The sequence below is a fragment of the Hylobates moloch genome, unplaced genomic scaffold (genome assembly GCF_009828535.3).
Source record: "Hylobates moloch isolate HMO894 unplaced genomic scaffold, HMol_V3 SCAFFOLD_1, whole genome shotgun sequence".
Taxonomy (NCBI): domain Eukaryota; kingdom Metazoa; phylum Chordata; class Mammalia; order Primates; family Hylobatidae; genus Hylobates; species Hylobates moloch.
Genome location: NW_026652276.1, coordinates 61,415,951 through 61,437,031, shown reverse-complemented (window position 1 = coordinate 61,437,031; position 21,081 = coordinate 61,415,951). Strand labels below are relative to the sequence as shown.

At 35.4% G+C, this 21,081-nt stretch overlaps 1 protein-coding gene across 3 annotated transcripts in view; it reads left to right on the top strand.

The window, feature by feature from the left end:
• Positions 1-21,081, top strand: part of UBE2E3 (ubiquitin conjugating enzyme E2 E3) — an 89,181-nt gene that overhangs the window by 5,215 nt on the left and 62,885 nt on the right. Inside the window, exons 2-4 of one of the 3 annotated variants that reach the window (XM_032755248.2) lie at positions 27-69; positions 1,120-1,338; positions 3,146-3,196. In XM_032755248.2, the coding sequence (XP_032611139.1) occupies positions 1,145-1,338; positions 3,146-3,196 (245 nt within the window). In that variant the 5' untranslated portion in view covers positions 27-69; positions 1,120-1,144. Of the gene's footprint in view, positions 1-26; positions 70-165; positions 586-1,119; positions 1,339-3,145; positions 3,197-21,081 lie in introns of those variants that run through there. The other 2 variants (XM_032755250.2, XM_032755249.2) reach the window with 2 other exon arrangements.

Genomic DNA, 21,081 nt, shown 5'->3' with positions numbered 1-21,081 from the left:
GAAGGGTTTTTTTCTCTCTCCCTCCCCCACACCGTAGCGGCGCGCGAGCGGGCCGGGCGGGCGGCCGAGGTAAGGCGGCGGGGCCGGGGGGCCGCGTGGGGGGCGGCCGGGGCGGCGGCGGCGGCGGCGGTGGTGGTGGGGGAGGGGGCGGGGGCGGGCAGCTTTGTTCGCGCCGGGCGCCCGCGCCGCCGGTGTCCGCGAGCCGCGGCGAGGCCGGCCGGGCTGCTCGCATCACTTGGCGCCCGGCGCGGCGAGCGCTACCCGCGGCCCCCGCGCGGCCCTCCCCACAAAGGGCCGCGGAGCTGCGTGGCCGCCGCCGCCGGCCGTGGCTCGCCTCCGCGGGCGCGGAAATTTGTTGCACTTCTTGGGGCTTTGTTTATTTGTTTGTTTTTCCTCTGGGTTTCTTATTTTTTTCGTTATTTTGGACAAAATGTCGGTCCGTGATATAAAAATTGAGCGAGGAACCTTGGTGGCATTGGGAGCTTTGCAGAAGGTGCAGTTTGAATTCTGCTTTTCCCAGGGTGGCAGCTCGGTCTTGGCCGGATGAATCTTCGCTGTTGGCCGTGGAAACAGCTAGAGCAGCTCGTTAGTTGATTTCTAAATTTCCAAGTGTTGTGTTTAAAGGCTTTACGTGCACTGAGGAGGAATCGCCACCTTAAATAAGCATATGGGCGATTAACAGGATGTGTTTTCCTCTCGGAAAGGGAATTTGGTAGCTTTGACCAATGTCAGTGTGTAAATATTTGGACGTTATTAGTGACTTTTAAACATTTTTCAGCGAGATGTTATTTACAGTGTGTCATATGTTATTAATGCTTGTTGCCTAAGTTCCTTGGCAAATCTGTTTCATGCCTTCTGAGAAAGTAGACAATTGATAGATTGTCCAAGAGATGGAAAAAAATGTGAGTGGGTTTTCTAACTTGAGTTCGGCAAATCCCTGAACGCTGGCGTTGTGTGACATTTCACCTCCCCTGTACCTTCGTTGTACGATGAAATAAGTGTGAACACTTTTGAAGCTTTTTCATTACAAGACGATTTTAGATGACTAGAAGAAAATGCTGTTGGTTTATTTCCTAGATTTAACATTTTCTCCCCCTCCTCCCCTGTTCTCTTTAAAAGTTTTCCAAGAGATAACTTCACCAAGATGTCCAGTGATAGGCAAAGGTCCGATGATGAGAGCCCCAGCACCAGCAGTGGCAGTTCAGATGCGGACCAGCGAGACCCAGCCGCTCCAGAGCCTGAAGAACAAGAGGAAAGAAAACCTTCTGCCACCCAGCAGAAGAAAAACACCAAACTCTCTAGCAAAACCACTGCTAAGTTATCCACTAGTGCTAAAAGGTAATGTGTAAAATAAGGATCCAGCACACTTTGTCAGGTTGTCTTCCAGGTGGTTGGACGCTTTTGTTGGTTGTACCTCAATAGCAATAGTTAAGAAATATTTACTTCATTATCGGTTTAATTGTACTTGAATGAGTTGTCATTCTTTAGGTGGAATGTAAGCAACATTACTAGAATTATACTTTTAAGCAAACTTAATTCTGTACTTCGGTAACTTCAGTTAAGAGTGTCCTTGAGTAGAGATTAGACTAACATTCTGACAGATTGTTTAAGGAGTTGGCAAGGAAAATTTGGTGAACCCAAATTAGATGGTACTTTGGGGATGTTTCCTTTTATGAGTCATAATCTTCTTTAATGAAATTGACACTTCCAGAGATTAGCAGTGCCTCTCTTCATGAAACTTAATGATCAGAAATGATCATATTTGCTAGAAAATTTGCAAATTCAGGCCTTTGCTATATTTGAAAGCAGATTTAAAATTGTGCTGCAAATCTGCTTACAGTTTTACAAAACATGACTTTAAATCATGTATCACAGGTAACTTTCGTGGTTAAATTATGATTATCCCTTCCTGTGCTTGTGAGGGCAAATCAAACTGAAAAGTAACCCTTTACAATTTGAGGTGTCACTGGTGATAGAAAACTTTCATTGTCCTTGGCCCCCTTCACTCTGAAACTTGTGGATGTGCTTGACAAGTTAATACTCAACGGCAGGAGAAACATATTTAATTGGATGTAAGTGAAAGATCATTTGTTTCCTATTGATTTATATTTTCTGATGGAGAAAAAAAGATTCTGTCAATGAGACTCTGTCAGTGGTAGTAGTAGTGGAATATCCACAGACTCTAGTAATTATACATAAAATGTATAATGTTTACAGCATTAATCAATTTTGACATTTTGTTAATTTTTATTGATGACAACTAAAGGAAAAAGAATATAAAAACTGATCAAATATTGCATTCTGTGGTGATTCATAAATACTCATATTTTTCTATGGATTTTCTCCTTTATTGTCTCAGTAATGAAGTATTAATAACTTGAGAATATTTTTGAATGGCAGCAGTCTTTGACATAATTTAAAATTCTCAATTTGGTATAGTGTTGATGCGGAACATATTAGACACATCTAAAGTTTTGAAATCATCTTAAATTTGAATCAAATCAGAGAACTGCTTTTCTCCCCCTTAACTCAGGCCTATGTATTTTCTCCTCTTTCTCTCAGTGTTTATTAAATTTAAGTGCTGTACCTAAAATCAGGGAAAACAAATGGTTAAATTAGAATGTCAAGTAGTCTTTGAAAGTTTTTCACAAGTAAAGATATTTGTAAATTTTAAACTTTTTTTTTGACAGATAAAATATTGTCAGAACTGTCAATGTGCTCTTGCAGTAGCCTGTTAATTTTTACCTCAGTAAAAGTCACTTGAAGTCCTTGTCAAATATTCCAGTGGTTTCCCTCCTCCCTTTTTGTCTCATTTGCATATAAGCTTGAAAAGAGAATTTCTTTGGTAAAAAGTGTTTTGAAATAGATATTACGTTCTTTACTGAGTACTAGTGGATGAGTATTTCTCCAATCAAGTGTAAATGACTTACTTGTTTACAGCAGCAAGTGAGAAAAAAAGCTGCAAAGTTTCTGTTAAGGGATTTGGGTTATGCCTCTGAGAACAAAGAGGAAGCAGCCATGTTAGCATTACTGAAGGCAGAGCCAGCCTTGCATTTAACTGCATGGTGGTAGAGGGCAGTGTAATTCCCTGGTTATTCTGTAGACTATCTCAAATCCTTTTTGTCTCTTCTCATTTCACTAACAGAATTCAGAAGGAGCTAGCTGAAATAACCCTTGATCCTCCTCCTAATTGCAGGTAAGAAATGAATTTTGTTGTTTTGGTTTCAAATTGTGGAAAAATACCAAGAGATTGTTGTATTGTCTGGATATGTGTGCAGCAGAAGAGACAACATTTGCTTCTTTACAGCTTTGCAAGTGCATTAAACAAAAATTGTAGAAGGTGAACTAGATAAAATTGGGAGAAAAAATACTTTTTAGCATAAGTATACATTGTGGATTTATGAATATACTGATTTTGTGATTCTGATATTCGTATGAATGGTGCTGATTTTTGTTCTGATGTATTTCTGTAGAGGATGTTTATTCAGAAGTATACTGAAGAAACTTCTAAAATTTTGCTAAGCTTTAAAGTTACTGCTTGTGTGTGCAGTCTGAACTGACCTTCCACATTTAGAAATTGCTGAATGTGGTGTTACAAAATGTAAATGCAGTAAATAAGCATATAGTTGTTTCTGTTTGATTTATTCAGTTACTAACCTTAAGGACAAATTTTATGGGCTAAGCTAATGGTTTTAGTCGTCGTTTTCTACAGAATGCATTGTTGGAGTTATTTACGTTTTAAGCAAATGTCCTAATTGCTTGGGAACATTTTTAGTAATTTTGGTAGTTGGAATATGTGTATGAAAAGCAGTAAATGAATTAGAATTGTGGGAATTCATTTTAGTGGAACTCAGGTAGATGAATTTAAGATTATTGGTTGGTATAAGATACATTAAAAGTAGCTGGTTGATTATTTTTTCTCCAATAATTTTTTTCATTTCATTTGTATAGCGCTCTATTCTTTTTTTTAATGACTGTATGGCTTACAAAATTGAACACACATAGAAAACAATATTGTAGATAGTTTGTGAAGAGATATGTGCTCAATAATGCGAGTGGCTGCAAGAAATTAGGCAGTTTTATGGTTTGATAGGAAAATGTTTTTGTGTTTAACCTGTATTTCTGCTACAAGTTATATTCACTTGGGAGGATCAGACCCTATCTCTGAAGTCTACTTGTGATATAATAGGGTATAATCCAGTTGCTTCTTACTGTGTATGTTAACTGGATCCTCAGATAAGGTGATTTGATCCTGATTTATCCATTGAATGAACAGTTTGCTTGTATTCGTAATTTCAGTTCAAACAGGAAACATGAATGTAAACTAATTTTAAGGAGATAGTGGTATGTGAGGTCTCAAAGTATTACTTAAGAGCTATGCTGTCCAGTAATGTAGCCACTTGCCACATGTGGCTATTGACCTCTTCAGTTGTGGCTAGTCCAAAACGAGATGTGCTATAAGGGTAAAATTTATACACATTGGATTTTGAAAACTTAGTACAACAAAAGAATGTATAATACTGCATTGACTTAAAAAAATGTTCATTAATATTAAAATAATATTTTGGCTATATTTGGCTATATAAAATGTTAAAATTAATTTCACTTTTTTACTATTTTAATATGGTTATTAGAATATTTAAAATTACATATGTGACTTGCATTATATTTCTGTTGAACAGTGCTGCTTTAGAGAACAAGTAAATCAAAGTATTTTCCCTCCAGCCTTCTAAATGGTGTGTCAAATCTGTAGCCATTTAGGGAGGTCAAGTTAAATTTGCTCCCTGGAAGAATCACTTAACTTGCAGAGTGTATTCTGATATTTCCCATTATGAAAAATGTAAAGATCTATCAATTCAGAACTCTTAAATGTTTTAAAATTGCATGTAAGGTCAAACATTTTTAAAGGTTTCTGTTGATTTTCTGCAAATGGAACAAACTAATGTACGTGCATAAATCTAGAGAGCCTAGTAGACATGTGTTGAGTGCCCTCAGAGCAATAGCCTAGTGTTGCTTGCAGTTGCCAGAGAAATCTACTTTACATGTTTAACTTGGGAATGTTTCCTCAAGGTCACTGAGGATTGTTTTAGAGGGAGTAGAATCTTTCAAATAGATGGGAGGTTTCACTTGTCTTTCTCTTTATATACCAGATTTCATTTAAGTCCTTGAAATAATGCTTCCTCATTTAGTGCTTAGACTAGTGAAACATCACAACTGGGCTTTCTGTGAACAATAACATGGAACACCTCATCCCTGCTTTCTCTTGTCACAACCTGTGATGACTATCAACTGTTACAAATGACATCTTTCAATTCTCAAGTTCTTTTAATAGATGAGTTTATGTGTGGCTGTGCTATGTGAAAAACAGACATACAGTATGTCCTAGTAGGGAACCAGGATAAGTTATTTCTTATTATTTGGAGGCAGTGTTTTTCCATATGCCTCACATGTAAAATATCCAGATACTTTGTTTGTCTTCAAATTCTTTTGGGTGGAAGAAGACCTAGTTTTTGTCCTTGAGTAGGAATTGGAATACTGAGTGTTAGTAAAGGTGTTTTAGAATTTTGACAAATAAAAAGCCTGATTTTGTATTGTATTTTTGGCTTCATGTCAGATCTGTGACAGACTGTGGTGTTATGTTCTTTTAATTCACAAGTGCATAAATGAGAATTTTAGCTTTACGGTGATCGTACAGTTTAAATTTATTAATTTATGCTGTAATTAAAAAATGGAATCTATATTCATAAATTCTAGAATATGTGAATTCATATTGCCTGAGATCTATGAAACATAATACATTTGGCTTTCGTGTGTAGTTATTTAATCAGAATTCCATTACAGTTTTGAATATGATTTTTACAAGCTTGTCAAAGTACATGACAGATTTAATTCTTCCTCAGGGAAGAAATGTAAAGTGTATCTGTGTACATTCAGGAAAAAGTTGAATGAAATAAAAGAAAACTCAGCAAAACCAAAATTATTCAGACTGGGATGATTTCTCTAAAATCCCTTCCTGTGTTTTAATTAATGAAATATTCTTTAATTAGTACATAGTTATGTCTAGTACATACATACCCAGGGTGATCTTAGGATAGATTTAATTGAATTGTGTATAGCTTTATACATGTTTTAATATATTTTGATAGCATTGATATTTCTTTTCCCGATAGTGTAAAAGTTTGATAATGACGTTATTTCCAGTGATTTGATGTTATTTTAAATGGTTTTAGGTATTGGAGGGCCATGGGCCATAGTGTACTAAACATAAGGATATATTTATTTATTGGTTTCAGTTTATGCTATTTACATAGAGTATAAATAATTGATACATCAATGAGAGTCAAGGGAAATTGTGTTATGGCATTTCCCTATTTGTATTTAGAGAGAATTATTGACTGGAATTGTTTAGTGATGTGTTATTAAGACATTTACTTTCCATCTGTTTCCCAGAGGGTGTCCTTGTCCTCTCCTAGTCACCACTTGTGCAAACAGCAAAAGTTTAGAAAGGTACTGGATTTCTAACTTAATCCTTAATTTCTTTCCATATAGGAAGAAGTACAAATATACACTCTTAAAATATTCATCAGTATGTTCAGATTGAATCTATTCTGAAGATATTTGGGGGTATTTGTAATAATAAATAGTTTCTTGATGTGGGAAAAGCCATATTGGGGGATATGTATTACAGTTTCAAGTTAATAGTATTAATATATTGACTAGCAAAACCTGAGATCAGGTAATTTCGTTGACTTTCTTCTTTAAAAATAAAAAAATAATGAAATCATAAAAGAAGCAGTTGTTTCTAAACCAGTAGTTGGTAATCTCTAGATTCCTCATTAGCCTAATTGTCTGAGGATGAATGCTACTTTCTTCTGAGGGTTGCTACCACTTTCCATCATTTTCTAGGGTGGACTAGAACTTTGCTACTTATAAGAGTGATCTGCTGACTGTCAGCATCTGCGTCACAGATGAGGTTGTTAGAAATTCAGGCTCTTGCTTCCCCCAACCCCCAACCCAGAATTTGAATTTAACAAGCTTCCTGGTGAATTGTATATATATATATAAGTAGGTTTGAAAAGTGCTGGTACTGGAGCAAGACTGTCTGGTTTCAGATCCATGCTCTGTCACTAACTTGCTATGTTATTACCTTAGATACATTTTGGAATATTTCAGTTCTTCTCCTCAGTTGCAAAGTGGGGATTAAAATGATACCCCCCTTTATAATAGGGTTATTGTGAGGATTAAATGAATTAATGTGTTTAAGTTTTGTGGCAGTGTAAATCGAGTCAGTAAAGTGGCCACAGCAAGATAAAAATGGGAGAGACAGTGTAGCCTGTAGCGATGTGCTCTCACTGTTGCTGGCATTTTCTCCAGTGCATTGACATCTTATGTAATTTTATCTTAGTCAGTTCACCAGATTATTGAGTACAAGTACATAACAAGCAATTTGTTTTTTAATGTCAGTAAAAGCAGTTCTTAGGAACTTGTGTAAAAAAGAAAATTAGCCTAAAAACTTCAGGCATAGATGAACAAATACTGTATCACTTTTAAAGGAACATGCATAAGATTAATGATATTTAATTCAACAGAGAATATTATGATTGTCCAGTAAAGTATCATAAACAATTTTTAGATGAGTAATGATTATGTTTTCCCCTTTTAAAATATAAGAATTTGTGATTTTACTGTGAATGGGATTATATCAGCAGTTGTAAAATTCACATTCTGGATTGCTGTTATCTGCATTACCTAATCCCATAGCATTCTTTCCTTGTCTGTGAACTAAGGAGAAATTTTGAAAGCCTTTTTCTGATTGGCGTATGAAAGCAGGTAATAATTGAAATAACATGTGATCCCTATATTAGCTTTGTTGGTTGCTTATAGAGTACTTGGTTTTAAACTCTCTCACACATATAGATAGACTACTTTTTCTTCTTTACTTAATACATTTGATTGTTTTTGTTTTAGTGTTTGCTACAAGATTGTACCTCATTAGTTATTTAGGCCTTTTATTTTCAACTCTTCAAAAAAAAGGTCCTGGAACCCCCTTTTTATAAAAATTAAATCTTAATTGGAAGCTTGACTGTAAAACAGATAAATACAGAACTACTCTGACAAAGTATTTTTCATCCCACTGTGCCGTGGTCATCTACAGATAGTTTATATTATTAGTTTTATTGTTAATAAATTCATTTTGGCATCAGCATAAACCTCAAAAATCATGAGGGTTTTTCTGGGGACTTGGGCGTTAGTGATAATTTTAAATGGTTTATGATCAAAGCAAATTGATGTTTTATTTTTCAATAAGCCAATAGTTTCTTCAACACAACTGTAATAAAGTACTTTTTTCATGCTGTATTATAATATTTGTCTACTCTCTGCAAGAGCGAGTGTTCCTTGAAGGGAGAGATTGTCTTATTCATTTTTGTGTCTTTTCCTTCCTTCACATGGTGCTTTGCATGTGAAGGTCTGTTAATAAATTGAAGTCTCTCAAATTGACATAGAAATAGCAATTCCAGGCAAAACAATGACTTTAGAGAAAATTTATTAAATATCCTATTCATTCTTTACCTTTTTCATAATTATCATACTTAATATTTAATAACCTATTCAAAGTTTACCTAGCTACTGTTTTTGCTTATAAGAGGAAATTGATACTCACGTTAGGCCTAGTTATTTCCTCCATACATGCCAATGTAGCAGAAATACTCAGTACTCTGTGTGACTAGAAACATTTTCCAAAAGAGTGACCAACTGAAAATAATATTCTTCCCTCTAAACTTCACGTTTTTGTTAAGGATCTATTAAGTTCAATGCAGATAATGTAATTAGAAGGTGGGTAAAACAGCATGTGCTTTTAAAAAAGTTATGTGTTTACTTTGCAGCTACATGCTGCAAATCATATTCCTCTCATAACCAGATAGTACTTTATGCTCTCCTTAAATGAGTTGCTGTAACAACAGATGGATATGTTTACTTTTCAGGAAAATCAGCAAGTCTTGCATAGAGTGTAAGGACATTCAGATTGAGAATGAAGAACTTGACCTTTCAGTCTCTTCTTCCCTATCAATATGAGATAAAAACATAATAAAATCACTTGTAAATCTAGAGAAATAGAAAGTGATTTTTTTTTCCACATACCAATTTTGACAGGTAAGTATGTTTGGGCATTTTAATTGGAGTCTGGAAGCTGAAACATCTTCAAACTTTTAATCTTTCTTTTGCCTTTGGATCAGTGGTTCTCAACTGAGGCAATTTTTGTCCTCCCCTTCCCCAGCCCCCAGGCTAGGCGACAATTGGTAATGCCCGGAGATACTTTTTGCTTTTCATAACTGAGGGAGAAGGGGGCTGCCACTGACATTAGTAGGTAGAAGTCAGGGATACTGCTGAATACCCTATAATACATAGGACAGACTCCCACAATAAAGAATTATCTGGGCCAAAATGTCTAGTGCTGAAGTTGAGAGACCCTCCTATAGATATTTGCTCCTGTACTTTGCCTCTTGAATTTTTGAATAGTTTGCTTTTGACTGTTTTCCTGTCTTATTAGTGATGCCTCCTTAATATATTCACCTACACCTTCCTCAGCTGATTCTTCACTTCCTGCTACTTCTATGCATAGTTTACATATGTCTTATATTATTTGACATACTTGTGTGTTATTTTTTATGTGAAACCACAGGAATGACTACCTTGAGTACTTGCTAAATTATGGTCTTCTGAGGCCAGAAATGCTTACAGCAGTATTTTATTTCTTTTAAATCTTGTGCCAGTTAATTATATCCCTGCATGATCTAGCTTTACGCTGGTTATGTCTATTATGTTCTACTAGGAGTATTAAAGGAACATCATGGAGAAATAACATTGGACAGTCATCAAAATTCAGTTTGACATTGAATTACACACAGGTTAGAAATGTGTGCTCTTCATTTGGGTTTTATTTTCATCATTACTACAATACACAAGTTACTTCAATTTTTACAAGTTCATAATCCTTTATTTCAGACCCTTGGGGCCAGATATGTTTCAGAATGTAGAAATTTTCATGTTTTAGAAAGGTAATACGATGTGTTTGTGGTACTTTAAGTAATCTGTTCCACAGCATTACTGTTTCTCGACATTACTGTTTCCACACTAAAAATGTATTAATATTCATACAGGTGGGATAAGTAGAAGCTACAAATAGTTTCAAGTCAGTTCAGATTTAGGGTTGCTACCAAATTATTTTGTAACAACCTTATTAAAAAACCTTTGAGTTTTTTTTTTTTTTTTTCAGAGTTTTGGGATTCTAGAATTCTAGATAAGCAGTTATGGCCCTATATAATAGTTCCCCCTTATCTGTGGGGAATACATTTCAAGACTCCCTAGTGGATGCCTGAAAGTTGAGATAGTATTGAACCCTTTATATACTGTGTTTTTTCCTGTACATACATACTTATGATATGTTTACATAAGGGTTACAAATTAGGCACAGAAAGAGATTAACAACTTCCCATTGGCATATCCAAACTGCCAGCATCACTACTCTTGGGCTTTGGAGCCATTGTTAAGTAAAATGAGGGTTGTTTGAAAATAAGCACTGTAGTAGTCTATAACCGATTCTAATAGTGGAGTCTGATAGCCAAGACCACTACCAAGTGACTAGAGCAAGCTTGTTCTACCTGTGGCCCTTGGGCCACCTGGTGGCCAGGACGTCTTTGATTGTGGCCGAACACAAACTCATAAACTTTCTTAAAACATGAGTTTTTTTTGCAATTTTGTTTGTTTGTTTTAGCTCATGAGCTATTGTTAGTGTTAGTGTATTTTATGTGTGGCCCAAGAGAGTACTTCTGCTGCTGCTGTGGCCCAGGGAAACCAAAAGATTGGACACTCCTGGACTAGAGCGTATACAGTATGGATAAACTGGACAAAAATATGATTGAAGCCCAAGTGGGATGGAGCAGGGCAATGTGAGATTTCATCATGCTACTTAGAATGAGGTACGATTTAAAACTTAAGAATTATTTCTGGAATTTTTCCATTTAATATTTTTGGACTGTGGTTGACCTAGAGTAGCTGGAACTGTGGAAGGTGGAACTGCACAGATAGGTAGGGACTGCTCTGCTACTTCTGTGACGTGACCATGACTGAAATTACTTACTACTCATGATGAAAGGGTATTTTTATTTGCTTTGCTTTCTTTTTTACCTGTTTTCCTAATAGCTGATTTTGGTTTCTCAGTTGTTATTTTTGGTTTGTTGGGTTTTTTGTTTTGTAACTTGTATGCTTAAGAGTTCTTAACTCTTAAGAGTTCTTTTCTCTTAAGGTGAAACTATCAGTGTCTACTCGTTTTTAAGTTGTTCTTTGTATATTGGGTTGTTTTTCCACTTTGCTTTCAATTACTGTCTTTTAATCATTCCATTCATTCTAGATACACAATATTACACAGAAAGGAAGATAATCTTTAATACTTAAACACAAGTATTAAGTAGTACTTAATACTTATATATGTATTTGGCCTTGCATTATTTAAGTGCAATTAGACTATAAAAGGAGACATTAAATTTTTCTGGTTGTGTTGTGATTACAAGCAAACCTAGAAGGCTCAGTGGCTCAATGTATAAAGATTTATTTCTCACTCATGTGAAGTCCACTGTGGGTCCAGGGACTATCTTGGGCAGCTTTTCTCTGTGTTGACTTACATCTGCATTATCTTGTAGCTCTGACATTTGGAACATATGTCCAGGCAAGACACCTGGAGGGTCATATGGCAACTTTCAAGTGCTTTGGTCTGGAAGTAAGGCATGAATTAGTCATCAGTGTAGAGTAACTGCAAAGTAGCTGAAAAATGTGGAGAAGTTACAGATATTCAGTGAGAAATCAATTTCCGTGCCATAAAGAAGTTAGACTCTCTCTCTCTCTCCCCCTATATATATATATATATGTATATGAATGGGTGACTTTCACTCTCACTTCAAAAGCTTACAGAGGAAATAATTGAGTACCAGCTTGGCACTGTACTAGATTCCACAGTACAGTAACCTAATAATACGATATTTTGTTTTAATTCCCAAAACAACTCTATGAAGTAAATATCATTATTCTGTTTAGATTTCAAAACTGAATGTGAGTGTTGAGAAAATTGCCACATGTCATGCAGTGTGTATGTATATATGACAGATCCAGGGCAAATACCTAGTTTTTGACTTGAAATGAAAGCATTTTTGGTTTTGTACAGTGCTGTTTGAAAAATCTGGTAAAGGCAGAGTTGATATAAATCTTTAAGTACATGCTTAGTCTGAGTATATCCCATTCATTTGCTTATTTCTCAGAGGATCCAAAATACTGTTCCTGTCAGGCTTTACAGTCTGGCAAATAAAGTCCAGATGGTAAATTGGAGAAAGAAGAGAGTTTCCGTCTTTGGCTTGGGGATGCCAGGCCCTTCCTACATTCATCTTTTTAAAATTATCATTCAGAAGCATTTTCTTTTCAGGTCGTATTCCCCAAGTGGTCAGCTGTCTTTTCTTGTTCTCTTTGTAAGAAGACGGTCAGGGATTGAATATGATCATAACGGAAAAGGTAAATCTTTGTTTTCAGCCATGTAGTTCTTTATGCATGGCTTTCTTACAGGCAAAGGAGTAACTTTTAAATCTACCTTTACTTTTTTCTCTAGGGTATTGTGAAACATTCCATGTTTATGAATTGCTTTGAAGTTGGAAAAAATCTCTCTGCAGATAAGAATTTTTGTGTTTTATGAGGAAGAACTCCAATCATGTAGAATTTTAAGGGATTTTTAAAGCTGATATTTCAGTAATGTGAGCATGTATTATCTTTTAATATGGATACCAGCTCTGATTTTTTTTGCAGAAATTTGGATGTTTTATTAGGTCCCTCTTAATTTTGTCTTGTTTTATGTATTTCATAGTTTATTTAAACTGTTTTTCCCAAACTTGTGAATTTATATAAACTTATGATCATTAGTATGGGGATTTGCTTTTTCTTTTTTTCTTCTTCTTTTTTTTTTTTGAGACAGGCTTTCTGTCACTCAGGCTGGAGAGCAATATGATCTTGGCCCAGTGTAACCTCAGCCTCCCAGCCTCAAGCAATCCTCCCACCTCAGCCTCCTAAGTAGCTGGGACTATAGGCACACCCCACCATGTCTAACTTTTTTTTCTTTTTGGAGAGAGAGTCTCACTCTGTTACCCAGGCAGGAGTGAAATGGTGCAATGTCAGCTCACCGCAACCTCCGCCTCCCAGGTTCAAGCAATTCTCCTGCCTCAGCCTCTCGAGTAGCTGGGACTGTAGGCATGTGCCACCACACTCGACTAATTTTGTATTTTTTTTGGTAGAGACAGGGTTTCACCATGTTGATCAGGCTGGGATTTGTGTTTTCCATGAGTCTCTTTGGAAGAGTGGCTGCTCCACTTTACAAAACAGAACTAATGTTCTCAGGGTGACCTACCACATTTATATATTTCATTTTAAATTGATGACAATAATGAGTTTTATGAATCAAATATGTGCCTTGCATCTTGTCTAAATGCAGTAGTAAAGTTAAATTGTAAAGCCTTGGGATTTTTATCTCTGTTGACATTCTATCAGTTTTATAAGGGTGTGTAGAGAAATAACAAAAGCTTGTTTATCACATCTGTTTTGGATGTGCCCCTCGGTAGGTGGTGATAAAGTAATACCAATAGTGAGGATCAGCTTAGGGTCATTCAATTTTTAAAAATCCCAGTTCCTTCTTTTTGGTCCTTGATGTATATAATAATTGTTTTAACTTTATGGTTATTCACAACAAATGAAGCTTTGAAAGGAACTGTGGTGTAGTCTGCCTTTTTTGGAAGCTTTTGGACTGGTTATGCCATTCCAAAGTTTGTTTGCTGCTTTAATGTTCCAGAGCAAATATACTCTGTCATTCTGTTTAACTTCCAGCTTGTCTGGGGAAAAATAAAGACATCTCTAGTCCAGAATTGCTTTTGGGAGTATAGTTCCACATCTTTTGGTCTGAATGAAAGGCCTAGGGAAACATGAATTTTGTTACCTTTTTATTTTTCCTTCACTTACAAATCATCATCATGATCCCCCTTTACATCCATGCGTCTCACTTTTTATAAACACTGTTTATTCCCTTTCTGAGGGTGGTTATTTGTAGTTAGTTTTGCCATTTACAGTCTTATAGGTCCTTTACAAATGGATCATTTTTTAACATTAAATTTTAGTAGGTCAAGAATCCATTTATTCAGGGTCCCGAAGAGAATCGATCTCAGAAGATTGTGGCTACATATTTTTTATGGCTTCCTATTGCTTTCTGTAGTCTTCTCAATTTAAACAGTAGCAACAACAAAATATAGAGGGTACCATAAGGCATTGGCTTTATGATTTATTCTTGCCTCATACTTGTTTCTTAGGGTATTGGTGTTATTTGTTAGATTTATGATATATATGCTTGTACTAAATTTACCTGGTATCACAATGAGAAGAAACCTGGCATTTGAAGGCTTTGAACACAAACTCAGAGACATGTAATCTATATGGAATTCAATGGCAGTTTTAACTAGTCTGCCTTTAATTTTTCTTCATTTTATATTTACACCAGTGTCCTTGTAAAATTTTAAAAGACGTTTTTCTCATCTTCCCAGGTGCTTACTATCCACATTTCCACTAGAAGATACCAAATACTCATTTTGTTCTTTTGAAAACCCTAAAATAAGCACGTTGCAGTTATCACTTTTCCCTTCTGCCGAGGTTTCTTAATTTTGGAGAACTTGAAACATATACAAAAGTAAACAGGCTGGTATGATGAACCCCCATATATATAACCTTTATCCAGTTTCAGTAGTTACCTAATCATGAATCTGGCTTCATCTATGCCTCCGTCCATTTCACCCTCCCATTATTACATTAAAACAAATCTCAGACATCATTTCATCTATATCTTAAAACATGCAAGTATTTCACTATGCACTTTCAAAAGATAAGACTCCTTTCAACTTAACCATCGTGACATCAGCATGCCTAAAAATTTTCAGTAGCTCGGTAATCAGTCATTGTTTAGGTTTACAAATGGGTGTTGTCCTTCCTTCCCCACAGTTATTTGAATAAGGATACAAATAAAGTCCAGTTGACCTTTGAACAGCATGGATTTGAACGAGTGGGTTCTTTTATACACAACTTTTTTAAATAAATGTATTGGAAAAATATTTAGAGATTTACAATTTGAAAAAAACTTGCAGGTGAATGGTGTAGCCTAGAAATAGTGAAAATATTAAGAATCCACAAAATATATGTGGATACTAGTTTGTTTTATCATTTACTACTATGAAATATACACAAATCTATTATAAAAAATGAGAATTTATCAAAATTTACACAGTCATTTACAGACCATACATGGGGCCATTTGGAGTCAAGAGAAATGTAAACGTAAATATTAAATCATAACTGCATAAAATTAACTGCATAAAATTAAAAAACTATGTGTTGCTAATCATTTGTGTATAAGCAGCTCATCACTCCAGTAAATTGTGTATTGCAGTAAAAAGTGATTTCTCCTGGTTCACATGTGTATTTTACTGTGTTTTGTGCAATACTGTAAACCTTAACACCATGGGACCTACGTGAAGTGGCACTAGTGATGCTGGAAATGCCCCAAGAAGCAGAGAAAAGTCATGACTTCACAAGAAAAAGTTGAATTGCTTGATATGTACTGTAGGTTGAGATCTGCAGCTGTAGGTGCCTGCCATTTCAGATAAGCTTACAATATTGATAAATACAGTATAGAACTGTAAATGTATTTTTTCTCCCTTATGATTTTCCTTTGCTTATTTTACTATAAGAATACAGTATGTAATACATGTAACATACAAAATGTTTTTGTTATTGGTAAGGCTTCAGGTCAAGAATAGGCTGTTAGTTAATTTTTTGGGGCATCAGAAGTTATACTCAGGTTTTTTCTTTTTTTTTTTTTTTTCTAATCTGTAAGGTTCTCCTTAGTGTTGTCTTCATTTTTGCAATTTATTTATTGAAGAAACTGGCCTGAGTATCTTAGAGTCTGTTTTGCTTATTGGATTTCTATGGTGTAGTTTAGTATCTGTCTTCATCCTTAGTGTTTCTTGTATGTTTGGGAGTTAGATCAAGAGGCTTGATCAAATTCAGGCTGGAATTTTTTTTTTTTTTTCTGATAAGTACCACTTTTTGTTTGTTTGTTTTGTTTTAACAAAACAAAACTCCTGGTGTGCTTTTCTATCAAAAGGCACCTAAGATCTGGTTGTTTTTCTGTGATGTTAGCAGCCATTGGAATACAGCTCTAAACAGAAACTTATTCTCATCTCTTATTTGGTTACCTAGTCATGTAAGTTACATGGTAAAGGTAAGATATGTGCTTAATTTTTTTCCCTTATCAGTTTTTTCTTCTTTTTCAAAATAATGAGTTGGTGTCCTAGTATCCTTTTCAGAATGATTGTCACCTCGTAATTGTGTTTCAACCCATTGTAGTACTTCAGTATATTGCTGTTATCATCTTTATAGAATTTCTTAATTTAAAAAAAACTTCAGCTTAAATTGCTTTGCTCTAGGAAACCTTAGAGGGTAAAAGTCATATGAATCTATTTGGTGTATAGCAATGCGAGTACATACATTCAACTTAACCATTGCTCTAGGTATTATTTTGAAAACTGAATACTTATTGAAGGTGTTGTTTGAAACATGACATTCTCCTAGCCACTTCCTTGTCAGTTGTCAGAGATAATTAAGTCTTGGCATTAGGAGAACTGAGATATCTTTATTAAAACTATAGGTCTGCTTTAAGTTTTGAATTAAACTGAGGGGGTAGATTAAGGTAGAACGCAAACCTTTATAAGAATCAAATTAATTTGTCACAATAATTGAACTTAAAAATTAACCCTGTTGTTAATATACAAGAAGCAGCCACCTTTGTTTAGTGTTTCTCATCAGGGGCATCTTGGTTATTTTTGACTGGATCGTGCTTTGACTTGGAAGACATTGAACATCCTCGGACTCTGCTGACTAAATGCTATGTTCTGGCCACCAAAACCTGCCTTTTCCCCCCATTTCCAGGTGTCTTGGAGGGGAGGGGCTGTGACTTGCACTTGCAAATTACTAGTCTAGATTCCACATTGTAGTGATAGCAAATCATAATGTTGTAAGAAACTAATTTTATATAGCATTACTTTGAGTAATATATAATAATTTGTAATAGTTGTGTTTCTTGCATAAAATGTATCTCGACCAAGATACATTTGTGTGATTTTTACTGCATATGTAATTGTCTAATATGCGAAAAAAAATTTCTTCCTCTAGCCTTTTAGTTTTTACACCTCCCCGCAATTCTGAATTCTCATAGTACATTTGAACTTTGCGCATGAGCTTAATGTGTACGTATGCACACATGGCTCTTATAAATATGTGACTCTGTGTATCCCTTTGATCTTTTTATTATTAATGAATTTTTTTTTCACTTACAGGAAAACTTGTGTTCTTAAAAGGATTTCTATCACCCCATTGCCTCAAACTACACTTTTTTTTTTTTACTCTTCTCTCTTCTATTGTTTAACCTCTTTCCTTTTCTAAGAGATTTTTTTAAGCTCATTTAATTCTTTCATCTTTCTCTTATTATCCACTATCCAGCTTCCCATTTATCTATCTATCTGTATTTATTTTTTTTCTTTTCACTTTTGTGTCTTATATTTCTTTCATATTTTTGTTATCTGGCTTTTCCTCTTTCATTTTATTTTAGAAAGGTCATCTGGTAATATTAGCTGTTAGTATTTTTTCATATGACTTAACTCTGTTTCTTATGCCAACGTTGTCTTCAGTTTCATCTTCTCTTCTGATGTACTTGAAATGTGTCTTCTTTCTCCCACTCTCCTTAGTATTTAGTATTTCTTTATGTATGTGATATATATTCTTTTTTCACCCTTGTGTCGTTTATCCCTTCTCATCTCCCCTAGGCTCTCATGCCACATTGTATCACAGCTGCTTTTTGGTGATGGATTTCCCTTAGAATCCCAGTGGTTGTCTATCAAAATTACCCGCATTTAGCACTCTTAATTTATCTTTATTTTTATCTTATCTTTATTTTTTCTTCCATTATGTAGAAAAGTCTTATATTGTTTCAAAAGTATTGATTCCTATTACCTGAGTAAAAGTTGAGTTTTCTAGATTCTGCATCTTTGTTTACATCTCTCGTTGCCTAGGATGGCTTTCATCCTTCAAGTGGTAGTGATCTTTTAAAGCCTATTTCAAATGTTACATCTTTTTGTGAAGCCCTTCCTGCACATATCTCTTTTGAGAGACATTTGTACTACTAATATTTAATTCACTGGTACTTCCTCTTGTCATGTGCCCTTTCCTCCCAGCTGAACTGGGCACTAGGACTGGGTATAGCTCTTATGTTTCTTTATATTTTCATCTCAGTAAAATGCTGTAGCACTATGAGAATAATTTTAATTAACTTAGTTGAAAGTACTTCTGAAACTTGCCAGACTCAAAGTGTAGAGCACAGCAGCAACAGTGCTTGACTGTACTCCTTGGTTTACATCTATTGTCTTGACAAAAATATTAATAGCATTTCCTTTTACTTTTAGAAATACTCGAATTTGTATGATAAATTTTAGGTTCACTTTACCCTCATGCTATAAATTGGTGGTGTTCTGGTGGACTTGGTGAATCAGGAGATTGTTATAATCAACAATTACCCAAAGCAGAGATTCTGATTTAGTAGGCCAAGGGTGGCCTACTAAATGTGCATTTTAAGAAGGCATGTCGGCCGGGCGCGGTGGCTCACGCTTGTAATCCCAGCACTTTGGGAGGCCGAGGCGGGCGGATCACGAGGTCAGGAGATCGAGACCACGGTGAGACCCCGTCTCTACTAAAAATACAAAAAAATTAGCCGGGCGTAGTGGCGGGCGCCTGTAGTCCCAGCTACTCGGAGAGGCTGAGGCAGGAGAATGGCGTGAACCCGGGAGGCGGAGCTTGCAGTGAGCCGAGACTGCGCCACTGCACTCCAGCCTGGGCGACAGAGCAAGACTCCGTCTCAAAAAAAAAAAAAAAAAAAAAAAAAGAAGGCATGTCTAAGGATTCAGATAGTAATGTGAGAAGCAGTACTCTGTTTCTGGTACTGAGGCTAATGGTGTTAGTTGGGATAAGGAGAGTGGGGAAGGGGCAGGGGGAGATGATGAAATTCATTTATCCTCTGTGAAGCTATGGAAGAACAATTAAGATCATGTTTCCTACTTGATTTTAATGGCTAGTCATTTCTTAATCTAAGCACCCCCTATAATTTACCTACGTCATAATGCAAAATCACCATTGGTAATAATGTGGGGGCGGGGAGAGTCTATACAAGAATATTAAGGCCCTGTGTGTGAGCATGTCTGTAGTTAAAGACTTAATGAGAAAGCATCAAATTGTAGTGCAAACAGCAGAAAGCAGAAGTAAATCAGAACGTAATAAGATGCAACTTTGGAGGAGCTCAAAGCAACAGATACATTTTTATCCAAAAAGGAGTAAAACAAAAAAATCTTCAACGGCAGTTCCTTCAGATAATCAACAGATGATTCATTTGAAAACCATAATTAACTAGGTTCTTTGTAAAATAACTTTTTTCAATTTATACTTTTTAATGTTTATTAAATTACTTTTCTCTATAGATCTGCAGATAAGATGTTTTAAATGTGTAAGTGGTATAAATGTCCCATGTGTCTTTTATTTTAGAGCATAAGAAAAGATGGGAAGCTACCTCAAACTTGTTTTGAGGCAAATGTAATATGAATCCCCAAGCATAACACCAGTACTGTTAAATGACAGTTATCTAATCTCACTGATGAACAAGAATATGAAAATTATAAAAGGTCAAATTTATTTATTATGTTAAGAGAATAATACCCCGCCACAAAGGGTATTACAAGACCGCTAAGAATGGCAGTTCCCAGTACTCTGACATACCACAGTAGGCTAAAGAAGAAAAACTGAACATTTCAAGAAATACCACAATACCAAAAAAAGCATGTGGTATAGTTTATCTCCTCACCAGTTGTGAGCCTTTCGGTTGTTTCCACCTTTTGGGTACTGTGAATAGTGTTGCTATGAAGGATTCACGAATACACATCTGTTTGAATACATGGTTTTATTTTTTCACTGTTTATTCCTAGGAGTGGAATTGCTGTGTCATATGATAATTTCTCTGTCTTTGTGAGGAAACACTGAACTGCTTTTCACAAAAGCTGTACCATTTTACTTTCCCAGCGGCGTATGAGGGTTCCAATTTGTCCACATCCTTGCCATACTTATTTTTTGTTCATTGTAGGCACCCTCCTGCCCTCCACCCCTCCCCAGAAAAAGAAAACCAAAATATAAAACAGACCTTGTTGTATATCTCGAGGACATCCACATGACTCAGATAAAGGGCTTTGGAGTTAGACAAATGGAAGTTCAAGTCCTGGCTTTCCAATTGAGTAACTGTAAAAGCTTGAGCAAGTTATCTCCTCTGATTCTCAGAAATGTGAATAATAATCCCGTTTCATAGTTCTTAAGTGTTTTAGATACTATGTAACTGGTATATGTTACATATAATGATATAAAAAGCAGTTGTTATATGGACAAATAAACAGGCATGTTTATGAAAGAATATTTTGAAAAATGAAGTATTAAAACCAGTTATAATAACAGGATATATTTTTGAAAGTGGTTCTGGCCCACAAATAGCAATGATCAGTGATACAGAATAAAGAATATTAATACAGTTTGATAATTGTTTTGTGTTTCCAGCTGCCTTTTGCAATTTTTGTTCTTGGCATTTAACCCAATTTCTAGATGTATTAGATACATACATATTTATAGTTTTAAAGTTTTGTTCACTAGATGTTCAGAATAAGACTCAGTGTATTATAAAACAAACACCTCTTTAAAAAATCTATTAAAGTAACTTTCTACAACATGGGGTTAAGATTATTAAGTAACACTGGGATACATGAATAGTGATTTAAAAAATTGTTAATCACAGCTTCTATAATATAAACACAAGATGGATGAAAATCTTACATTTTGTAAAGGGTTAAGCTATTGGAAAACTTTGCAAAT